Source organism: Python bivittatus, unplaced genomic scaffold (genome assembly GCF_059951505.1).
Source record: "Python bivittatus isolate LINGU-HERP-01145 unplaced genomic scaffold, Pbiv_v1 ctg000220_np1212, whole genome shotgun sequence".
Lineage (NCBI taxonomy): Eukaryota > Metazoa > Chordata > Lepidosauria > Squamata > Pythonidae > Python > Python bivittatus.
Genome location: NW_028277048.1, coordinates 6,622,447 through 6,647,003, shown reverse-complemented (window position 1 = coordinate 6,647,003; position 24,557 = coordinate 6,622,447). Strand labels below are relative to the sequence as shown.

Sequence of the window (24,557 nt, the reverse complement as noted above, 5' to 3'; positions counted from 1 at the left end):
CACCCAAATCAAAATGATGAAAACTATGGAGAAACCCTTCAGCTATTTGACCACAAGAAGTTTTGGAGTAATGGGAGGGTGAGCAATGTCTGCAGAGAAATGGTGATTGTCTAGACTGAGGTGAAATAATGAAATAGACACCCTTAAAAAATGGGAAGATTTATTTAGATACTCCATACATTTGTATATTTAAAACAAACAAAGCAGTTGATAAGCTACATTTCTTCCCTCCGTGCCTCCCCCCCCATAAGAAGCTGCCCATGCTCCAGATATAAACCACAAGCTATAAAAACAGCAGACAAAAATGCCCCGTGTCAGCTGATTTCAAGAAGGGGATAGCCTGAGGTGTAGGGAGCAGCTTTATCTCTGGAAAGTTGGGAGAAACTTTACCATCCCTGGCCCTCAATATACCACTTACTTTTTCCCTTTAAATGACAAGAAGGCACTTACTGACAACAAGAAAACATTCTACAAAAACAAAAAGCACTGTTCTAGGCCATCCCTGACCATCATGATGCCCTCTGGCTGCGTTAGGACTGCAAATTCCAGCATCCCAACTAATGAGCTGTGACTGCTGGAAACCACATTCCCAAACCAATCCGACCAGGTCAGCTAAGACTGGCCTAGGCTCCTGGGGAGCCAGCTTAGTATAAGCGCCAAGGCTTCACTGACGAAAGTACTTGACAAAGGGGTTATCATCAGTGTCTCCCTGTAAGAAGTAGATGAGGGCCAGAAAGGCAGCCAGCAGCCCAAACAGCAGGAGCTGGGGCCAGAGGGGGAGGTATCGCTTGGTGTCCTCACTGCTCCCCAGGGCCTTCACCGCCGCCTGGGCCTGGCGTTCTGGATGTATGGCACGGCGGGGCTGCACATTCAGCGAAGACAAGCCAGGTGATTTCCGCTGGAAGATGCTCTGGTAGGAACCACTGTCCCTGCAAGCACAAATCCAAAATAGAAACGTAAATGCAATGCAAGAATCCTCCTCAGCGAGCAGTCAAGGCATGTCCAATCCCTCTTGGCCCTGGGGCCAGTTAAATCTCCCTGACACAAACCACGTTATAACTTGGTTCTTGAAGTTACGAAGGGATGCCCTATGTAAACTTTACTGAGAATCTCCTTAATGCAGTCCACACTGTAACTTCTTTCTCATTGCTGTAATATAATTTGCTGGCAGAAGCACTAAGAAACAGATATCATAGTAGAAACACATAGTCAACTCTAGAAGTCGAATAGTCCCAATATGGGCCTGCTCATATTGCTCATATTTAGGCCTGCTCCTAAAAATGACAGTATTTGCCTTTTTTCTTTTACTGGAAGATGTTGCCATCTACAAGAATTGATATAGGCAGGTGTAATGTAACATCACATACCATTACAGCAGGTCATTCTGCTGCTTGTGCTCCTATCTCAGAGGTAGGAAACTGTATTCCTATGGGGACCAATTGGGCTACTTACACACACCTTGGTACCCACCTGTCTCCACATAGCTTTAATTACTTTTGAATATTCCCTATATTAAGCCAGGAAAGAGTGACACTGTCTTTTTGATTCATAAGAATCCCTTGGGCACCCCGTAGACATTCTTAGCAAACAGGAAGAGTAAAGAGCTGTGGTCCATTGCTTCATCCCCAAATGCACCCCTCTGTCCAGAGAAAGATCAGCAGGGCTGTAGAGAGCATTACGGGGGTGGTAGAGAGCAGCTTCACTCCTTTTGCCTTCTGGGAAATGGGTGTTTGGTGACTGGCCCTGCTCACCATAGCAATGCTTCTGTAAATAAGCGAGCTCCTCTTCCCATGGCAATCATTGGTGAGAGCTCCCATGACATGCTCCCAAAATGCAAAAAATACTTTTCCAAAGGGAGCAAGAAGCTTTTTCCTCCAATACAGGGAGTCCCCGGGTTAAGAATGCCCAGGTTACAGATGGCCCATAGTTAAGAATGGAGCCTACTGTAGCAAACTTTGAGTTAAATACACAATGATTCAAGTTAAATACACAATGATTTGAGTTAAATACACAATGCTACTTTTACAGTATTATACAATAAAACTGTTCTGGCTTACATACAAATTCGATTTAAGGACAGACCTTGGGAACAGAACTTGTTCTTAAACTGGAGACTACCTGTAAATGTATTTTTAAAACAAGAGGGTGGTCTTGGATTTACTGAGAATGCATGTAAGATTTTTTCCCCACACTGTTTCGGGGGTGGCGGGCAACCATTTTAAGTTTCAGGTAAACAGAGTCTGCCATCAATCCCTTTGACTTTCTCCAGATCCAGGGAATACTGGAAGTTTTTCTCTCATTTGAGGTGCCTTAATAATGGCTAGCCCAGTGTTTCTCAATCTTGGCAACTTTAAGATATCTGGACTTCAATTCCCAGAATTCCCCAGCCAGCATGCTGGCTGGGGAATTCTGGGAGTTGAAATCCACACATCTTAGAGTTGCCAAGGTTGAGAAACACTGGGCTAGATTGAGCCAAAAATGTATTTTCCTAGAATAAAGCCTTCTGGTGATGCTAGCAAATCAGGTTATAGAAAGAGAAAGAGCAAACCGTTTTGTACCAAAGAACTAGCCAGTAGTTTATTGTATGTTGAGAAAATCCAAAACATCTGGATGACTACCCAAACCCAGAAACAATCTCTTTCCCTTTTCCCACTAATTAACACAAAGAAGAAACTGCTGCTGACAAGATAAGCCCCATGGAAATGAACTGCAGTGATGTTGTTCATCTCAGGAGAACTCTCTGAGATTTTTATTGATATTTTAGGCATTGTGATTTAAGGCTTCCTAGATTAGATTTCCCATCTGCCATGATATGAAATTTCTCTTACTCTCAACCTGATCTCCACTAGCCTTCATTTGCATGTTGATGCTTTCCTGCCTTACAGATTTTCCACCAAGTTTGTAAAAGATTCTCATTTTGACAATTGCACCAATGCTGATAATCATGATGGTGCTCAAAATTCACTGCCTGAGATAGAAGCCTAACCCTCAAAATGTGCTGGAACTGCAGCTTCCAACATTGGCAGCCAGCAACTATTCTGACAACTGCAGCTCTAACATATCAAGATGGAACCAAGTTGGGGAAGACCATCTTAGCTGATAGCAACTTTAGCATCAACCTTTCTTTAGAGCCAGAAATATTTGGCAACCCTGAGAGGACTCCCCATTACTGATAGGGCTGTGCAGCATTTCAGATTCAAAGGCTACAAGGAATTTTGGTGCACAGAGGTGTGCAGACATAGGACATCTTCAGGCAACTCCTTCAGGTAGCTCTATCTGGACTCAGCATCATCTGGCTGCCCTCAACGCCATGATACCATGCATTTACTGAAGGAACCACAGAAAGGGATCTGCTCACAAAGTGAACTGGCAACCCATTCCACTAGAGGCTCTTGGAAATATTCTTTCTCACTGATCCCTCTGCATTGTCCCTACTCACCTCTCAGCTGGCATATCTTTCTCACTGGAAGAATAGGGATATGGCTCTGCAATCTGAAAGAAAGCATGGGCAGCAGTGAGTATGCAGAGTGGTGAGGAGGGATCTTTCTGTGGTTGTTTTGGATGTGACTCCACCTGGGTAACTTTCTTATTCTGTCTAGGTATGTGAGGAACAACTTACTGGTTGGCGGGCACTCACTGTCCCTGGAGATGTAGTATGGCTTAATAAAGATGAGTAAGTCCTGTAGGAAGATGTGGAGGGCTCAGAAGTGTTGACATCCATGTCTAAGATAAAAGAGAGAGACAAGGCTATCAAAGACTCTGACGGTGTGGGATATAATATTTGTTATATATGAATATAAAAATAATAATAAAAGTTGGCAAGGGCTAGATCAGCTTTCTCTTGATTGGGCGTTCTCCAGATAGGTGATTTTCTGTTCCCAGAATTCTCAGTAATTGTCAGTTTGACTGTAACCATTATGGCTCTGATCTTACAGGGGTTTTGAATTTTCAAAGCCTACCTTCTGATGCATATGTGGAATGTTCTTCATGGTGGGGCAAACTGAAATTATAACTCAGGTAGGACTTGGTGGGAGTGGGATCTAGGAAATCACAGGAAAAAAAAATTACTTCAAGCAAAAGCTCTTCCTCTTTCTGGCAGTGTGTGTGTAGTAAAAAGTAAGTTAAGCTATTTAAGCTGAGAACAGGTTGCAGAAGGGACAGACAGTATCTGCGAATGGTTTTGGATCTTTTGGGCAATTTGTTTTGGTATTCTGTTGACTTTAGCTTCCGTATGACATAACACAATTACAGGCAGTCCTCACTTAACAACAGTAATTGAGACTGGAATTTCCATTGCTAAACAATGCAGTTGTAAAGCATGACATCATGTGACCACGCCACTTAGCAACAGAAATCCCAGAACCTCAGGTTGCCTTCATTAAGCAAATCCCCATGGGTTGTTAAGCAAGGACATCATGTGATTGCCATTTGCAACCACCTACTGGCTTCCCCATTGACTTTGCTTATAAAAGCTGGCAAAGGTCACAAATGGCGATCATGTGACAGTGGGAACGCTGTAACCTTTGTAAGTACAAGGACCAGACATAACTACCACTTGTTCAGCACTGTCGTAAGTTTGAACAGTTGCTGAATGAGTGGTCATTAAGTGAGGACCACCTGTATGCATGTTGCAGAATTAATTGCTGAGAACACAATACAACATTCCAGAAATTCTGACTTTTTAAAAAAATAAAAGATAACCTTCATTATAATTACAAAACAAATTTTAATATAAATATATCAATGAATAGAGAATGTCAGAATCAGAACAGAATTGTTGCTAGAACGATGTGATGGACTGGAATGGAGGAAGGGGGGTGAAAACGGTGCTCTCGTCTCCAGAGTCTCTTATCTCTTATCTCGTCTCCAGTCTCTTATCTGGAGATAAGAGAGAAAGCTGGTGCATCCCTAAACATTCCAGAAGATAGTGAATAGCTGTGCCTGGGAACTAGTGGTCAGTCTGAGAAGATTCCTGTAAACAGGCGCTGGCTAATAAACCCTGCTGGTTGAACCTGCATGGCCTCCAGGAGTTCTTTGGGCTAAGCCTGACAAACAGGCTTCAACATCCAGCCTATCTATGGATTATGGAGAAATTTGTATTCCTCTGTCTGTATTAGCTTGTATGAATTACATTAGTTTATATTAAATAAAGACATACCAATCAAATTAATAATTCCCAAGCTAATACAGAAACTGGAAGACACATGCATTCTTTAATTTTTATACATCTGAGTATAAATCTCTAATAAAAATGTATACAAAATGTGTTAAGGAAAAATAGCATTCCAAAGGGTCGATACATGGAAAGATTACAGTAGAGTCTCGCTTATCCGACATAAACGGGCCGGCAGAACGTCAGATAAGCAAAAATGTCGGATAACACACAGTAACGATTGAATGCAGTAAAAAAAAAAAAAAAAAACCAATCCGCTGCGCCTGTTGCAATCGATTTTTGTGTTGCGGCGCCGCACCGTCAGGAGCAACTAGAAAGAGTACACTCACGCTTGCAAACAAGCGGCACACTTTTCTCGTCGCCGATTTATGCGTGTTGTTGTGTTTTTTTTAGGGGCGTCGGATAAGACAGAATGTCGGATAAGCGAAGGTCAGTTAAACGAGACTCTACTGTATTTGCAAAAATGTACATATTAAGGAGAGTGTATATAAAAATGTGTATGAGTGTACAGATGTATGAAAATCAACACTGAATTAAGTGTACATTATATAGATTTAAAAAAAAAATCAGAGTTTGTCACGAAAGCACAGTGGAAGTGACTTTTGACTGAAACAAGGCATACATGATAGAAAGCAAAAGGCACCCATCCTTACTGGTACTGGAAAATATACCTGTTTATGATGCAGAGTATTAATTTTGGCAATGCCAGTGCCAACAAAGACATGGCTAACCTTGATATCAAAATGCCCTCTAAACTCTAAAATCAAACTTATGGGACCAAATGCAGTACTGACTGCATGTAGTCTCTGATTTTTAAATAAAATCCCATCAACCTAATTGTGATTTTAAGCACTACTGAGCCACGTTTAGATAGAAATCCCTGTTTTCAGGGACGAGTTCTCAAAATGAACAAGAATGAGCAAAATATTTCATAAGATCAAATAAAAAATATTAATTATGTCACTTCTTTTGATGAGAGAAAATGTGTATTTCCTTTGCTATCAAGAAAAACAGTAAAATATACCTTCTCCCCAAATGAAAGACTCCCGGCTTTTCAATATCCTCATCCTAGGTCCATGGCCCACAAACCATTTTCCTTCAGCCAGAGACTCTTCTCACACCTACCTTCATCTCTATACTCAGAATAGTATTCATCTCTTGTTGGGACATATTCTTTGAAGTAAGTCCTTCTGGAGCCAAGAGCTGCAGGGCAGAATGAATTAGAAGGTGTTTAATTTGATCCAGCTTCAGTAGAGCCTGTACCTGGGTGACCTTGTCTAGGCTGGGAAACTGAGAAAGGTTGGGTCTGGGTTAGTACTATTACAAAATATCAGGGCTGTAGACTAGACTGAGAAGTTGCAAAACACTCTCAGAAAAAAACAATGGCAAATTATTTTTCTACTGTTGTCAGGAAGACAGCATGGACATGCCCACACAGTCACCCAGAGTTGAGCTCAGATCAAAGGAGACTTTCCCTTTTTAATTAAAACCTGGATTGTCCATTTCCTCAGAGCATTTAATGACGAACACACACGCCATTGCCCTGCTAGTTTTCTCCTGATTTTGTTTGTTTCCTGGATTGCTGTTCCTCATCCTTCTAATGTCTTTTGATTCTTAGTCCATGTCTGTCTTTTAGTCCTGCCTTAGCAATTCACTTCACTCACCTTCTCTTCCATAGCTGAAGTCTTCCCTGTTTCGTGGACTCACAAAGGTCTCTTTTACATAGCTTTGGCTGGTGCTTGGCTCTATGTGGGTAAGAAAAGAGGTTAGTGCCTGGCAGGGAGGCTTTTCTCCTTTTGGATCAGATTCTTCTTACCTGTGTGGGGCACTGATCCTCCAGGTGAAGGATGTTGGGTCCGCTCAGTCTCATATTCATAGACTTTCTTTTCATAAAGTTTCCGAGTAGATCCTGGGGAATGGAAACCAGGCTGAGGTTAAATCTAAGCGGACAACAATCTACAACCCTTCAGCCTCCTCTACATGCTCCTTGCTCTTCTACAAATTCTTCCTAGGTATTCCCAGATCTCTTTGCTGTCTTTGCTTCAAAGGCTTGCCAATTCCCAAAGGACAGCTCATTGTACAACCTGTCCTACATATTGCTCAAAGAGTACGTAAATCTGTGGTGGAAACACACCCAAAGCCACATTAATCCAAGATGAATGTGGGTTGGATATTTCAAAGGAAAAGCAACTCCTGGTTAGATGCAGCACTCCTCTTTAACCATTTTCAGACACTTCTGACTTTTCTTCTCCTTAAAGAGCCAGAAGATTCAATGAAAATAGCCATACTTGTTGTTCATGCATCCTCCTCCCTAACCTGTGAGAGCAGAAAGGCAGTATTTTTAAAAGGAACACTTGGTTGGAAAAGTGAATTTTTCCTCAACTTATTTCTCCATATGCTCCATCACTTCAGACAATTCATCTCTAGTGAAAAACCTTCCTGTTTTGAAAACTGGAGGAAGGCAAGAGGGAAGAGGAGAATAGAATCCTCTCTTACACACTGGTCTCTTCTGTAAAAGCCAGATGTGCAATCTTTCTGAGCCAAGAACCATCCTTAGCTTTCAGTGGTATGCTGAAGGGAGGGCCTGGCTGTGCTCCAAAAGGGAAAGGACCCAAACTAAAATGAGTGACTACAGGAAAATAAACTTGATTTAATTTAATGCTAATTAAAATAATTAAAATTAATTAAGGGTAATTTTACATCTAATCTTCAATATTTTAATAGCTTCCCCATCTGGCTCATTAACAATTACAATTTGGCAAAGAAGGGGCTGCACATAAGGTTTGGGGAGAAGAAAGCAACTTCATCTTTTACTTTTTTGCTTAATTTACAAATTCTTTCTCTCCTAGCCTGCTACTTCCCCACTTCCAAATTCCAAGGCATGTCTACTTGCTTTTTCTGCTCTGGGTAAAGATACTGTCATAACACATACCAACAACAGGCCCATGGGGGATGCTGTATTTCTTCAATCGTGCAATAAGTTCCTTGTCCGTCATACCTTTATACTCATCCATGGTGCTACCTAGAAAATGCAGAATGAGGGTGGGGAGAAATAAGTTACAGCCAAAATTCCTCAATAACAATTAATTGTACAATCAGAAAACACCTACTTTTAAAACTAAATAAAGATGTCTCACAAATGACTACACCAGCCACTCAAATACAATATTTTGAAACCAAATGTAATTATAGTAACCAAGATTGCTACAGGTTTCCTGCAGAGCATGATTTCAGTAGAGGTGTGTGTGTTTTCTTTTCTTTTTTTCTGGAGGGGGCAAAATGAAATCAAGCTGTTCCTAAACCAGTTACATATGAAAGAAAGAAATGAGATGGGGAAACAAAACCCAAGTCTAACGTAAATAAACTCAATATTTGGAATATACCATATGTCCCAGAATAAAGGGCTAGGGACAATGTATAACTGCATTGTGCTCTATTATAACAAGAGCGGTTGAGCAATAATAGTAAAGGCAATATTGCTGCACCAAGAGCTTATATACTGAACACCTTACTACAAACTGGCCATTGTCTATGAATAGTTTGGGCCAGGGTTTCTCAACCTTGGCCACTTTAAGACGTGTGGACCAACTCCCAGAATTCCACAGCCAGCATATGCTGGCTGGGGAATTCTGGGAGTTGAAGTCCACACGTCTTAAAGTGGCCAAGGTTGAGAAACCCTGGTCTGGACAATACTGGATTAAGCCAGGCAAGGTAAAGATGGGTGGATCCAATTCAGTGCAAGGCAGTTTACTGACCTGGCATTGCTAAAGTCTCTAGGAGGGGCATATAGTTTCCCAAGGCAGACTCGCCAAGTGTGGGAAAAGAGGACTATGTTCTTCCTACTCCTGCTGATGAAAAAAAAAAATCAAAGAAACCATTTGGAGACTCTCTCTGAATCAGGATACTGTAAAGAATTTGTTATCCCATTACACACAACAACTTATCAATGAACGCACTCTTAGGAATACTGTCGGCAACAAATGTTTTGTCTTGTTTACTTATTTTAGTCAGGTTTTATTTAACGGCCACATTCTGCATTTTTGTGTATCATCTCCCTCCACACCTATGTATATGGATTTATTTTATTTATTCGAATTTATTATCGCCGCCCAACTTCAATACCCTCAAACTCTGGATAACTCTTAATGCAATAATATTCAGTCTAGTTCATCAAAATGTATGCCTTGATAAATGTGTAGATCTTTAAAGGGCAACAAGCTTCTTGAAGTTTTTGCAAGTTTATAACTTTGACAAAAGGGGGGAGGGGCAAACCAAAGAACTATAAGCCACTCCTAGAGTTTCTCACCATATTTTTTGCCTGAGCATGAATACAGTCAGATTTCATTTCAGCAACAAAATGAAAAGCCACATCAACAAATTCCTCTCAAATATCTTCAGAGCTTATTTATTCAGTAAGGGCCCCAAAAGAAACCCATGCATTCTAGATACTGTATGTATTACAAGGGACTGTGTCTGAATCAGAATCCACGCGTTGTACTAAGTCACGGATTGCTTTTATCATGGTTGGTTGAACAACCATAAATAAGATCAACATATCAAATTACACCTTGCTCGGGAACTTTTTCCAATTCAAATTCTCCTGAAAACCAACATAACTGAAAAACGCAAGAAAAGAGCAAAACTTCAAGCTAGCTAGATTTGTCTGAAATCCTGTGGAGATAAAATGTTTTTGCCCAAATGGATAAGCATTCAGAGCTGGGCCCTGAATAGTTCACAAATTTGTTTTGTCTCAGATGCCTGGGTGTGTCTGGCTTTCCCTTGAATTTCCCCCTCAGACACGAAGCAGAACGCAAACCAAATACTGTAACTCTTTTTTCGCCTAACCATCTGGGACAGATAGGAGCTTGATACGTATTTATTCTGTAACAGTGGAGACGTATTATTATAGTTGCATGCTTCCTGTGCTTAAGATTAAACAACATTTTTAAAAGCAATTTAGGCAAGCAAACGGTCACGGAGAAACACAGCAGCTTGCATACCTGAACTAGAATAAGCTGTACACAAACAAACCCGCGATTATGCCATCTTTCCAATTATAAGCGTCTAACTGAAGCCTAAATTGCGCTGAATGGAGGAAGCAGATTCAGGCGGGAAAAGAATGAATGTCAGCCAGCGGGTAGTTGAGCTCTGGGGAATATTTAGCAGCGGGAAGAAAGTAACCCCGCCCAACGCATACTTCGGGGTCAGCTAAGGAACCCGAGAACCTATCCCACCAGTCCTTTTGCAAGGAAAGCAGCTGGCTCCAGGCCCTCCAACACCCTATCCCCTGGCAGGAGAGCGGCGGACGGACGGAGGAGCCGTAGCCTGACAGCTGCCAACTTTCAAAAGTCTGGGGCGCTCCTGGCTCGGCTCCGCCTTGTCGACTGAGGTCAGGGCGGCGAGACGCGTCTAAAAGAGCCACACGGAGGAGGCAGCGGGTCACCCTTCCGCCCGGTTCCAAGCCCCCTCAACACGCCGCCGCGGCCCACCCTCTGCAAAACGAGAGGCGCGCGGCCGCTGCCCGGGTTAAGCCTGCAGGCTCGGCGTGGGCGACGCCTTCCATGCCCGGATCCTACGGCCCAGTCTTCTTTCATAACACGAGGATCAGACGACTCTCTCCGCGCCCCACAACTATATATCCAGTCGCCAAAGGGAAAAACCGGCGGAGCTCCCTCCCGGTGTCCCCGTACCGTTCCAGCTTCAGGAAAGAGAGGAGAGGGGGAGACGAAGCTGGCTCTGCGAGCGAAAGGGAGCTTGGAGGGGAGGGTGGGGTGCGCGGGCCGGGCCGGGCCGGGCCGAAGTTCTGATACGGCCAGGCTACGAGGGAGAGGAGCAGGCAACCCCCTCCGCGGGAGGAAGGCGGGAGTCGCGGCGAAGAGGCTGGGGGGACGCGGCGCCTACCTGCTATTCCGGGCGTACTGGGCTGGACACCATAAGGGAAGTGAGGCAGGCTGTAGGGAGGGGAGGGCCCGACAGGCTTGGGATCTCGGCGCTGCACACACCCTCCTCCTCCTCCTCCTCCTCCTCCCCGAAGCGGCCGGACGGGTTCGGGGCGTGCTTCCTTCTCTCGCTGGCTCTGTGCGGGCCGTTTGCCTTTTGTTCGTTTCAGAGCTTTCTCTTCTTGGCAGCGCAAATCAACGACGCGCGTTTGCTGCCTTCCAGGCTCAGGAAACAGACGCAGGCGCCATAGGCGGCCAGAATCCCTCAGATATAATAGTAGTAGTAGTAGTAGTAGTAATAATAATAATAGAATTGACTGGACCATAACTGGATGGAGCCAAATCGTACAGACAGATTAAAGGCATGATCGAGTAGGGAAGTTGGCATTTATTTGCATTTGCATTTATTTATTTTTGTATGGTTTTTATTGTTTGTATTTTTATTGTTGTTAGCAGCCATGTAAGATGGGTAGCCGTATAAATCTTATAAACAAACAAACAGTAAATGTTAAAAGTATGATTCAGGGTCGATTTGCTGGAAACATGAAATCACAGATAAAGCCATTGTAAATGACGTCAGAAGTTTTTACTGGATTTAAAACTCACACCGATGGACACTTAATATGTAGCACACCAGACATTACTGTGGTTGGACAAGACCATGTTGGGTTTATTGGGGATGATTTGTTTCAAGAGACAGTAACATTGAAAACAAGGAATTGGACAGGTTACAAAATACCGAGATTTGCAATTAGGGTTGGCTCCAAGTCTGAACAGATTTGGGGCAAACTATCCTCTGGTTGACCCTCTCCTTGCTCAAATGGCTGTGCCTGACAAAAATATTTGCATGAAGTGGCACTGCTTCAAAGAGGTGGGGGTTCGGCCTACACATTTTAGATCTCCCACAGTTCCTCTCAACCGCAACTCTAGATTGGGAGCAGTGCAGAGAATGTAAACCGATTGATGTTGCTGAAAGAGCCGGACCAGTTTAAAAAAAAAAAGAAAGTGACATTTAGCTGTGCATCAGGACCTGTGAGTTGTCTAAAAGGGCAAAGATTGATACTATTCTCACAGCATTTTTTTCAGCCTAATGCGATAATCCATGATATGGCAGTGAAACAGATTACAGTCCTTTGCCCTGGCTTCCCCTGCTGTAAAATGTTTATTTTCTGCTGCAGTGATCAGAAATGGAGAGCTGAGAGTGTCATTTTAGTTTTCCACAGTGCTCCAGGGGCATCATCAACATGGAGCACTTTGGGAAATAGAAGAACTATTTCCCAAAGTGGTCCATGTTGGAACAAAGAACGAAGAACAAAGGCACCAGAGAGCGGCAGGGAACCTACAATGCAATTTCCTTTTAAAAGTATCCTTCAAATGCCATATTCCACTCGCCTCACCAGGGCTCTGGTACTGGTGACCATGGACGTTATGAGCCAGTGTTCTTTCTGACTTTTCCTTGGGTGGCTTCAGAAATACTATTTCAGCAATACTCTCACTGTCTAGAATATATAACATTTTTTATCTAAGCTCCCATCTTCAGAATGTTTATTTCCAACCCCGCAGAATTCAGTTAAAACCATCAAAATCATAGATATTTAGTACAAGCCACAGTGGCATCATGTACACCATGACACCATCACTCAAATGATGCAAATTATGTAATCTGCATAATTTGTGCCTTGACAATATGATGCACTGGGCATCACTTGCCCTCCGTGTAGGCACCTATGCCTTTTTTCAAGGTACCCGTGCTTTGACCAAACAGGTTTCTATCTGTCCTTGTGAGTGCAATGCATCTTGTGGCAGCAGACCATCATCTAGATAACTTCAAAATCCCAGAAACTGAATTTCTCTGTTGACACCATCTGTATAGCTAGTCATGGTCTTGCGGTATTTGTCTTTTCTTCCTGGTCCTCTTCCATGGACTGGGGAGAACACTATCTGAGCTCCCAGGATCTTGCACTTCCTTCTGATTGTGGTATCATTTCCCTCCACATGTATTAGCAGGAAGGACGAACTGTCAGTGGAGCTGATAAGTCTTGGAAATTATTTTGTCACATCCCTGATCCTTGCTCCTGGCAGATAGCACACTTCATGAACTGATGGGTCAGCATACATTTTTTTCCTTCTGATTCCTCTGTAGTGGCATTAAAGAAGAAAAATAGTGATGCTTTGTGTACCTCTTTCTCCCTCCACACACACAGACTTTGGTTCTATAAACTTTCCTTTCTTTTTATACTTTGGGGAATACCATTTCTGTCTAAGGACAGGGTGAGACTGGTACTTAAATAACCTAGGGCAGTGTTTTGGAAATGACTGCTATATAGTTGTCTATATCTTTACCGGCTTTTATGTTTTTACTCTGATTTTATCTTGTAAACTGCCAGGAGTCATTTTTGTTGAATCCATCAATATGTAAACATAAAAAAAAATAATATCAGGATTAGAATAAAGGTAAATATGCCTCTGAATCACCCACCGAAAATGAACCTCAACACAGACTAATGTCCTGAGAAGATGCAATGCATGTGTTGGTGCCAGGGGTCCATCACCACCATAGCTGGGAGTTCTTAGCCAGCAGAAGAGACGTGCAATTCTGTGTTGCACTTGTACCACAAGGCTTAATTTTTACATATTCAGTACATCATTCTAGCACTTGCCCTAGTTGTCTGTTCATTGCCTTTGAATGTTAAACAAAAAATACTGGAACCTGTTCCTACTTTAGCAATACATCCTCACTATACTGGAGTCACCCCTACTTATACCGAAGTACAATGAGATCAGAGTGGTTATCCACATTTTGCTCTTTTTGAGACCATGACTTTTAAAAAATGAGAAACAGATTTCATTCCACTGAAGAGAAAAAACCCAGGAAGGGTATTATTTAGAATTGTCTTAGATGCAAGAACTGGTATGTCAAGGAGAACTGGGTACTTGCCAGAAGACGGCCTGTTGCTTTTGCATTTAATCTTGGCCTCTTCCCCTTCTTTGAACATTGCTTGCAAATCATTAATTGGGCAGTAGATGGCAGTCCAAGAAAAATTACCACCAGGTAAATTCTAGCAATTTTCTGTTAAGATTTAACATTTCTGCTTCAGCTGGGGAAAAAGAAATAGTTACGTCATTGCCATGTTAGCAACTTTTGAGCCATTTGACAACCTCCAGTGTTCCAGTGAAGATGGGATTATTATCATTCTCTGAGTTTAATGATTAAATGCAATGATTTTGAATATCTAAGTGATTGCTAGTCTCCCCAGTTACTTCTTTTACTCACTTTTCTCCTGCAAGATGAAATGGGGAAAATATTCCCTTTCCTCTTCTGATCCTTGAAGAGCCTGCCACTGCCTCATCTGATGGGTGCCATGGTTTGGGAAGGCTGGTTTAATATACTGAGCCAACCTAGCCAACTGGACTACAATGTTTAACAATGGTTCGATTGACTGTGGGTTAGAGTATTTACAAAAACAGTGTCTGAGCAAGTTTTTGAACGTCGGTTTACATTTTGTTTCACTCTGTTAAAGTAAGCATTACTTAAGCATATGTCTTCACTCTTACTGGCTAAAATTGGAGAGTGCTCAGCATTACAGTCCCCTCCAGATTAACATGACATGCAAATACTTGGGGAGGTTTTACTTAGACTGATACATTCTTGATTATCGGATGAGGAATAGGAGGGATTCAAAAGAATTTGCGCTCCACTGATGCAAGGTTGCCAAATAGCGCTGGAGATTCTGACAATACAGTTGTGCAATACTTTGGGGTGCAGCAGGATGTTAATGTAGTACCCATATAATTGTGCTCAGTCATACCCTGATGTGGCACCCACATAATTGTGCTCAATCATACTCTGAAGCACGTTTGGAATTGAATTCTAAGTGCTGCAACAGCTCTACTTGACCACGTATTCCTACATGTGTCTACCATCAAATGAATCAAATCTTGCAATCTACTTGTGTGCGAATAAGCTTCATTGAGCTCAACAAAGTTGAGTAAATGTTTCTGAGTAAATGTACTTGGATTTGTGTGATTGTTTGTTTTGACCTATGCAGTTTATAATGCACTTTCCCAAGCCTATACAGCAGTGTTTCTCAGCCTTGGCAACTCTAAGATGTGTGGACTTCAACTCCCAGAACTCCCCAGCCAGCATGTTAAAGTCCACACGCCTTAGAGTTGCCAAGGCTGAGAAACATTGCTATACAGGGATAAGCTTGAAGAGGATAATTTGGGGGGAAGGGAGAAAACAAGATAAATGTATAATATGTAAAATCATGTGCTAAAATAAAACTTCTTATATGATTAAATTAGTGGGAGGTTTTCCTCATTGGTTTTGGCTGTGACTGACATATTTCAACATTATTTGGCTGCTTTGCTTGCATCTAGCAAGCACTGATTTCATTACAAATTATACCTCATCAGTTCAGTCAATCCTCCCCAACTCAGTATGTTGAGACTAGCTCCCAGAATGCCCAGGCCATAGAAAGGTTGATGGTACGTTCTAAAGAAAGGTAAATGCTGATACGGCTACAAGATGACGTGGTCAGGGACCCAAGAAAGCCCTCTCTGCTTAGCTCAGGGGCCATCCAATCCGGCATCAGGGCATCCAGAAGTATCAAGCGTTAAGGCACCACCCCAGGGCTGCCATCTCTGAGCTGCAACACTGTGTGGCCGCGAGGTGGCAGCACAGACACACAGAAACCTCTAGCCCCTTGCTGGCATCTGGTGGTCCTCCGGAATTTTATAGGCCAGATAGGCAGCTCTAAACACTTCTCCCCTCGTGGCCTTCCTCTGCCGGCACCGGCTACGAATTCAGCAATTCATTGCCACTGAAGGAGGAGCTTTGACTCTACGGTACTCGTTCCATCCTCCACGACCCGCTTCTAGGCTCAGAGCGGGCCGGTGCGATTCGACTCCAGGCGAAAGGGACGCCTGTAGCTTTCCACGGAGGAAGGGGGCCCGAACTGTAAGGGCACCTTTCCATTCGCTACTGAGCTGAAGAGACTACATCTCCCATCAGGCTCCGGGGAAAGGCTGCCCTTCGCGTGCATCACCTTCGCCCCTCCCTCTGGCCGGGAAGCCTTAGCCCAGGGCTTGCCCGAGCATGTAGCTTTCAGTTTCCCAGCAGCCGCAGCCGCAGCCGGAGCCGGGCTGTTCAAGCGCTGGTGCTGCTGCGCTAGGAGAGTCCCCGCGAGGTGAGATAAGGCGCCCAGCGGTCGCGCCCCTCCTGCCCGTTTCCAGCCTCTAAGCCGGGGAGATATTTTCTCTTCCTCAGGAGAAAAGAAAAACGGGCTTCCCCTTTTAATTGTGCCCCTTTCCGTGTGTTTGAGAAGCGAATGAACGAAATGCGGCAGCGTCATTTCGTGGGACCCCGGAGGCGCCGACCCAGGCGATCGCGCACCTTCCCCGGCTGTTGGAAGAGGCGAGCCGCGCCAGTCTGTGGGGGTCAACATCGGGAGGAGTCGCGGGTGGCACCTTTTCCGACTAGCACATGGCATTAAAAGGCATCAGCTTTGGCGAGCTGCAGCTCCCTTCATCGGATGGATAGAGTGGCGAGGCTGCTGTGGGATTTAAACCGAGGGGAAGGGAGGGGAAGACGGTGGTTATGCAGACGCAGGTTATATGCGAGAGAGGTTGCAACTGTCTTACCAGTTAACAGCTGTCCTGTGTCACAAACCCATTGGGTTAGTTGAGACCTTCTGAGATTGCCTGAAACCTTTTGACGTGAGTCCAACCATTTCTCACTTGATGGTGCTGTTAAAGTCCCGCCTTTCTAAAACAGCCACTTGGAGGGTCCCGGGAGGTTGAAATGCTTTGATATTACATTGTTTCGGTTCTGACCCTTGATGTCCAACTTGCGTCCACTCATTCTTTCGCACAAAGTTTGTCCCGTTTGTCCTATGTGAGAACCCAGAGGGGCATTGCTGGCAGATGTCACACCGGAGGAATTCACTTTCCTTCCCCGGCTGGTAACTTCTGGGGGCTCTGAAAAAAGATTCCCATTATCCCCAGCCAGCCACAGCATTGAGTTTGTTGGCTGTGGGACGATGGGAGCTGTAGTCGCCCATTTGATCACAATTGGCATCATGATTTCCCATCATGGGAAACACACAAAAACTACGATGTAAAGCTTGAAAAAAACCAGAGCGCTTTTGAGATCTCACCTCAGCTTTAGGAAACGGAAAGTAGGGCAGCACCATCCAGCGCAGTTTCCTTCTGTGAAAGTTTCTTCTACAAATAGAGGTGACTTGGTCCTACTACCCACTGGTGTGCGGAGCCTTGGAAATAAAATGCCCTGGAAAAATTGATCAGAACTGCAAAATAAGCTACAGTATAACTCTTGTGCCAGGCAGAGCCTGATGAAAAGTTCCTCATGAAGGAACAAGGCTCAGTTGCTTCACAGAATGCAGAGGAAGACGTGTGTTTATGTGGTTATGTATGCAGTTTGAAGAACAACAACAAGCTCCAGTCCAGAGTAGACATTTGTGTGGTATAGTGATTGATGTACTAGATTTGTGGTTACGGTGCTGAACCCAGGTTTGAGACCAGCTTCAGCCATGGAAGCTTCCTGGGTGATCTGTGGCCAGTCCAACCTACCTCACAGGGTTGTTATTGTGGGGGAAAGTTGGCAGAGGGGCTGCTGTGTGTCTACCACTGTGAGCTCCTGGAGCAGTGTGGTCCAAACTTGGCCACTTTAAGATGAGTGGACCATGCTGGCTGGGGAATTCTGGGAGTTGAAGTCCACTCATCTTAAAGTGGCCAAGTTTGGACAACACTGGCCTAGAGGAAAGGCAAGGTAGAAATCTAACCAGTAATAGAACTCTGGACATCTTGTTTTAGAGGAAACAGTATTAGGCAATGTGGGCTGTCTGGTCAAAAAGCAATATAGATATGGGTTTCTCCTACCTTATAGGAAGACCATTAGTAACACTAACCCATGACTTTCTCCTGAAGGGAAATCTCACTTGTACAACGTGGCAATGACTTTCCTCTTTTCTGTGTCAGACTGTTGTAATGTTATTTATTAATATGAACAACCGGGTGTCTTTTAAGATGATGATGATCATCATCATGATATCCCAAGATAGGTTCTTTGTAGATGAAGCAATGCTTAGTTAAGCCATATAATCAATTATTGCTGCTGTTGTTATTAACAGTGAAAACCAGATTCTAACACTCTTTGCCTTTGGGCCAGCCATGACTGAACCTCGGGACTACCAAACATTTGTCTTCCTTGATATTGAGACCACCGGCTTGCCCAGAGACCAACCTTGCATGGCGGAGCTGTGCCTTTTTGCTGTTCACCACTCTTCCCTGAAGCCCTCTCCACAGAAAAATGAACTGGAGTTCCCTCGCATCATAGACAAGCTCACCCTCTGCATTAATCCCCAGAAACCCTTTACCCCATCTGCAGCGGATATGACCGGGCTGAGCAACCAACAGCTGGAGCAGAATTGCAAGCCAGAAATCAACCGTTCTTTCGTGGAGATCCTGAAAGGGTTTTTAGACCGGCAAGCTCAGCCTATCTGCTTAGTGGCTCACAATGGTCTCAGATTCGACTTCCCCTTGCTGCGTAAAGAACTGTGGCAAATAGGCACTGATCTGCCCCCAAATACAGGATGCCTTGATACTTTGCAGGCTTTGAAGGACCTGCTCCAAGATCCTTCCCTGAGCTATCGGCTGGGAAACCTGTACCAGTATTTCTACAAAGAGGAACCATCCAGAGCCCACTCGGCTGAAGGAGATGTGCTCACTCTTCTCCTTGTGTTTCTTGCTAAGGCCCACGAGCTGAAGGCTTGGGCAGCCAGTCTGGCCCGGAAGTGGGAGCAGATTCACCCTATGTGTTCTCCCCACTCAAACAGTAACAGGAGCTGATCCTCAGGAAAAAAAGTAATTTTCTCCTATCCACGCCTCTTTTCCACATTACTGAACCATAAGTTTTAAACGATGGTTTCTTGATTAAACCATAATTTGCTAGCTTGTACTTGACAAACCAAGCTCTTTTTTTTTCCTGGATGTAGAGAGCCACAGATGACCTTGGAGAAGATATGCGGCAGCAGTTAGCAAAACATGATTTAAGCCCAGAACAGGAAGAGAGCATTAGAAAGAAACTTAAACTGGTTCCGCTTTAAATCTCTTTGGTATAAGAGGGAGGGATGGAAAATGCTGTTAGGCTTTCAAGATTCTGCTACTAATGCCTATATCAATAAAATAGAGTGCCAGTAAATCTTGTGGAGTCTGTTTCCTGACCTGGCCTACCTTGAAGGGGGTGACACTGGGGTTGTGTGGTAGCTGCATGATCCTGGGAGAAGTTGCAGCTGGTTTAATGAATGGCAGACACATGCTATGTAAGTTCCCTGTGCATCCTCCAATGCCCTTTTTTGTCTTCAAATCTGAAGTGCCACACAGCTCTAGTAAGATTTTCATAATTAGTTTTAAACATAATGTACAAGGTTGCTGTAAGACTAAAACTGAAAGATGCATGTTTTCGTTTCTCAGTCAAGTATCCCTGTTTTAGAGGAAAGGAATTCTCCTGAAGGTATGGATTTAAACTAACTTTGGGAGAGATCTGGATTTTGTAAATATTTGGAAAGGAAATTTCAGGAGTATGCTGAGAAGGAAAATCAATTATTGGTGGTGGGAAGAACAAACTTTAGATAACAAACCTACCACTAGAATTCCATTATTTACTGAAGCCAAATGTTAAATTGGGGTTGAAGTTGTTACGGAGAATTACATCTGAAATGTGGGTGTGTTGCTAGCAGTCTTTCTAATATAGAACCTCAAATTCTGAGGATTTGGATTGTTTAGATTTGCTTTGGAATAGCTACAAATGCCAATTTTTTTCTCCTAGTGTATCCTGAAGTACATTATAATCTAGGCACCTGATCCTCAATCACTGCATGTCATACATTAGTAAAAAAAACCCTTAGATATCTGGAAGACGCCAGGTTGGACAAAGACGGCTAAAGTCCCTTTGCTTACAATCATGAACTCAAAAGTTTATTTTTGAATGGGATTGCAGTTTTAGTAAGTTTGTGGGTGAGACCAAATTTCAGTTGGGTGCCTCTAGGTATTCATTTCAGTTTGTTAGCCACCATTACTATTGGAAGCCCTCGGTATTCTGCTTTTAACCCTTAATGCTTGGCATTGTGGTGTGTAAATATTGCTGAACATGGAAGTAGTATTTCTAAATACTTTTGGCGATTACGGCTTGAGAGATGATAAGGAAGTAATTTCCTAATACTTACTTAGACACCCACATGCTGCCGGTGATCGGAATAACTTGTGACAATAAATTTCCTAAGTAAACAACATGTTGTTCTAGGAAGTACTTCCTGCTGGTTTCTTGTTTACTTCTTGACTATCGGTTACATTAGATGAATTGTTTTCTTATTCTCTTCATTTTCTGTTTCTGAAATTCCCTTTTATTTGATATATGCACAGTTATGTTAAAAAGGCCAGAGAGTGAAAGACACAATCAGTTAATCGGTTAGTTTACTATTGTCCTCAAATTAATTAAATTTGGCCACAGGTTTTTTAAAAATAAAAGTTATTTTTAAAAAATTTGCAAACATTTGGCAGAGGTGTTCTTGAAAGAGACATTTCCCCCTCTTCCACGCTCGCTGCAAGACATGCCCCTTCTTTGCTCCAATTATGTGGGATGCATCTCCTCTGATGTTGCCTAAGGCATCAGTAATAATGACTTTTCCCAACTGTTTTTATTATAAACAAATATGTGATTTTTAAAAATTGATTAAAATTAAAGCTCATACAATAAATTGGCCCCAAGTCATGCAAAATTGCCTTCTTTTTAACTGTGGACTTATCACAGATTGAATTGTATTAGACACACCATGGAGGGGAAAAGAAAATATAGGCTTTTCATTTGTGAAACTTCCCTCAAATTATATAGTGTCAATTCAATTTGTTCTGGCTTTTTAATAGAATTTGATTTAATATGTGGATGAATCTGTATGGATAATAGTGTTCTATGGGTTTTAAAATGAATTATCAGTTCCCTAGTTAACTTAAGGGTTTGTTTGATTGTCTCTATACATCCCCCCAAAATGATAATTCTTTAGAATTATTGTATATTATGAAAATTGCCTATTATATTTTAATGTTTTAATATATAAACTGCTGGAGAGAATATTGGAATGATAGCTAAAAATATTTCAAGTAAACAAATGCATTTGGAGTTTTCTTAATACAGCATTATGCCTTCAAACAATACAGGAGTTCTGTCTTAGTGTCTTTGAACTAGCGTGGCAGGCAGCGGGGGAAACAGATTCATGAACCCTATGAGCAAATGTTAATGTCATATTTGAAGCTGATTTTCAATGAACTTCCTGTTTGACGAGATTATTCACATAATTGTATGACCATGACAGAATTGCCAAGAAGATCAGGAGACATATACACCCAAATCTATATTTAGTTATGACATTCAGTTAGTGATGTGGGAACATCACCTCTAACCTGCCTTTCAGTTGCCATGTGAGGATAAAACAGGGAGGGGTACAAGTACCATCTATATCAACCTGAGTTTCTCTGTGGAATAAAGTTTTCTTTTTCTTTAAGAAATGCCTGTGATTGACTTTTCCAGCCTAGATTGAAACCTTATGAAAAAGTGCTCTCAGTTTCTCTCATCTTTTTTCCTTACATTTGGGGAGTCAAGGGATGACAAGGAAGCTAATGTTCATGAACCTTCACACATTCCTCTCATTTCTGTTATTGTTGAAAGACATTGGGCAGACATCCTGTCTCCTTAAGTGTCCAGGCCATAAAGATATGGGAGGAACTGACCCCAATCAGATAGCCTTCAGAACATCCTTTAGCTGCTCTGGTGATGCCTCTACACTCCAGGAAACAATAAATATCAGAAGACCAAAGGGGGTGCCCAAAACTTTGACTGGCAACCAATGGGTCATCAGGGAGATACATTTCCCCCAATAATAAGGAGGATCCCAAATTTATGCCAAGTGTAGCCAATCAGTTTGTTAATTGCTGTATCTCTGTGTAAGAAATGTGTATAAAATCTTCGAGTGTGATCGAGGTACTTACTCCTCTGCCTTAAGGGGAGACCCCAGCTGACTCTATTGGCTTACTTTCAATAAAACTTTAAAACCTCAGCTGGTACTTTCGTGTCTGATCTTCTGCCGGACTGAATCCTAATTGGGGAGAGTCAGAAGCACTCAATTTTTGCTAACAAGATGATCATAGTGAAAAATATGTCCTCAAGTGCTGAGAACCTACCTTAGCTACAGGCTGCCACATTGTGCATTAGGTTTATGTGGGCTTAACTGGAGCACAGAATGTGCCGTACAACACACCCAATGTAGCATTCACTAGACAGAGAGATCAGGAATAATGAAAAAACTGATATTCAGGCAAGTTAGTTAGACATTTTTAATTTCTCATTGAAGGAGCTCAGGGGTTGCCTGGAAGCAATTTTGCGAGTCAAACCAAAAGATGTCAGGATTCCATGTATTCAAGGATTGATAGACCAGGCAGGCCTTAACATTAATCAGAATTAAGGTACTTTTTCCTATATTATGCAATGGCAGGCCCCTAGACATTATCCCTGAGCCCTGCCCCAGTAATTCTCTCGGTTAGCAAGTGAGGCTCGGGATATTCCACATGGCCTGTCTTGCACTCCTCAAGTGAGCCTGTTCTGTCTTGCAGCGGTGCTCTGTCTTGTCACCTCTCCAGTCCACTCCCATCATGATGTAGAAGGGGAGAAATGTCATCTTGCCCTTCACCAAAAATTGCTTGGGGTGGCTCTGCCTGTACATCTTCTTGACTCAGGGGTTATAAATTTATGGACTCTGAGATTAAGGAAGTAGTTCTTGCCCTGAACAAGCAATGTGGCAGAGGAACTGATCTCTGAATGAGGAACAAGTGAAGAGAAGCCACCCTGGCAAGAAGGAAACGATTTAAGGTGGAATCATGTTCCTGGAACGTACATATTCCTGCATGCTATTTTACCAGTTATAACAGGCTCCCTTCTTTCTAATAAAATATCCTGCAGGGCTAAGTGTACAATACACATTAGATTTTATTGAGTGGGAATCAATAACACTGAGAATTATTTCCTGGACATCTTTTCTGCATGACACAAGGGAAGCTTTGAGGATGTTGTCAATCAATAAGGTAGGGCCTGCTATTCAAGATATGAACATACTGGTTAGGAAAGGTATCTTGGTGGGGTGGGATTTCCCAGAACCAGAGCAGTGAACAGGAAAGGGTGTTACACAGAAGCATCATTGTGGGATGTTTTACTAGGAAAGTAGAGAATTGTTAACATCTTGCCTGTGAGATGCAAAAGCTTTAAAAATGTTCCTCTTGTCAATCAGCAGGATAGGGCCTGCCCTACTGATCTCTCACTGCTTTTCCTTACACATCTATCCTTATACAGTACTTAAATCAGTCTCCAGTATTGCTCCTGAATGCTGTTGACAAAAGTGCTGTGTAGGACTTACAAAGTTTTGAAAGTCCTTTGGTCAGAAAATGCAAAATGCCTTCTTTCCTTGGGCATATCTGTTTTTTTCCTTATTTGATTGCTTCCTTAAAAGTAGGTAATCAGCCAGTTAATTAGTTAATTAATGGCAGCCTGTGGCATATAGTTGGCTGTTTTATGTATCACAGCAAGCAGGGGTTCATTTAAAACTGGTGTATAAATTGCCATATGGCACCTGAATATTTTTTCCATATAGTATCTTGTTTACTTTTCAGTGATGTGATAGATCTATGCTTCTTTGCTTTACTAATTTCTACATTAACCTGCTCTTAGCAAAAGAGCAGGTCAGGCTGGTTGCCCCATCTCTGGCCCTTTGCAACCATAAGAAGTTCCTGCTCATCCAGTAATCTTCCTTCCCAAATTAGTTAATATGCTAAGAAGTTAAAGAGACCAAAGCAGTGCTGAGGTGCAAAGAGGAAGATTAAGGAAAGGCTCCTGTAGGTGTCAAGCAAGCTCTTCTTCCAAGTAAAATAAAGACAGAAAGAACCACAAAGCAAAGTAAGGGCCATGTTTATAAGGGACTAAGAAAAATTCTATGATTGTAAACAATGGAAGATGACCCCTTTATTTTTGAACTGATGTGAAGTGGTTGGCAAACACTACATTCGTGGATTGTGTTTTTAGCTTGAGGTGAAATGATTCAAGAGCAATTCAGAAATCAGATTCTTCTTAGCTTGTGGCTACAGACAGGTGAGGAAGTTACAAGGTGCTGTGATGTTCTTTTCTTTCCCCTGACAATCCTGCTTTGCCAAGGGAGCCACAGGGGCTCATTTTCAAATGCTAACTCTTAGTTTAATAATGCAGTTTTCTCTAACCAAGCCAGCCTTGGTGGCTGGGAATTCTGGGAGTTACAAGCCCTTTGATGACCACTTGGACTTACCTGGGCAGGTGTATAAACCTGGAACACGCATAGGAGTGGAGAAGTTTT

At 42.7% G+C, this 24,557-nt stretch overlaps 2 protein-coding genes across 4 annotated transcripts; one reads left to right on the top strand and one right to left on the bottom strand.

The window, feature by feature from the left end:
* Positions 1-143: 143 nt before the first annotated feature.
* EMD (emerin) lies at positions 144-11,220 on the bottom strand. Of its 2 annotated transcripts, XM_007420525.3 has the most exons (9): positions 11,075-11,220; positions 8,106-8,195; positions 6,990-7,082; positions 6,838-6,918; positions 6,299-6,376; positions 3,960-4,040; positions 3,620-3,723; positions 3,440-3,492; positions 144-929 (listed from the first exon to the last, which is right to left on the bottom strand). In XM_007420525.3, the coding sequence occupies exons 2-9, from the start codon at positions 8,185-8,187 to the stop codon at positions 665-667; spliced, it is 837 nt and encodes a 278-aa protein (XP_007420587.3). In that variant the 5' UTR covers positions 8,188-8,195; positions 11,075-11,220; the 3' UTR covers positions 144-664. The 2 variants fall into 2 exon arrangements, with proteins under 2 accessions (XP_007420587.3, XP_025021605.2); XM_025165837.2 differs by lacking the exon at positions 3,960-4,040.
* Positions 11,221-16,182: 4,962 nt separating this feature from the next.
* TREX2 (three prime repair exonuclease 2) lies at positions 16,183-22,234 on the top strand. 2 transcript variants are annotated; one of them, XM_007420526.3, is made up of 2 exons: positions 16,183-16,301; positions 18,302-22,234. In XM_007420526.3, the coding sequence occupies exon 2, from the start codon at positions 18,304-18,306 to the stop codon at positions 18,979-18,981; it is 678 nt and encodes a 225-aa protein (XP_007420588.1). In that variant the 5' UTR covers positions 16,183-16,301; positions 18,302-18,303; the 3' UTR covers positions 18,982-22,234. The 2 variants fall into 2 exon arrangements, with proteins under 2 accessions (XP_007420588.1, XP_025021431.1); XM_025165663.2 differs by having other exon boundaries at positions 16,220-16,301; positions 18,264-22,234.
* The last annotated feature ends 2,323 nt before the right edge of the window (positions 22,235-24,557 follow it).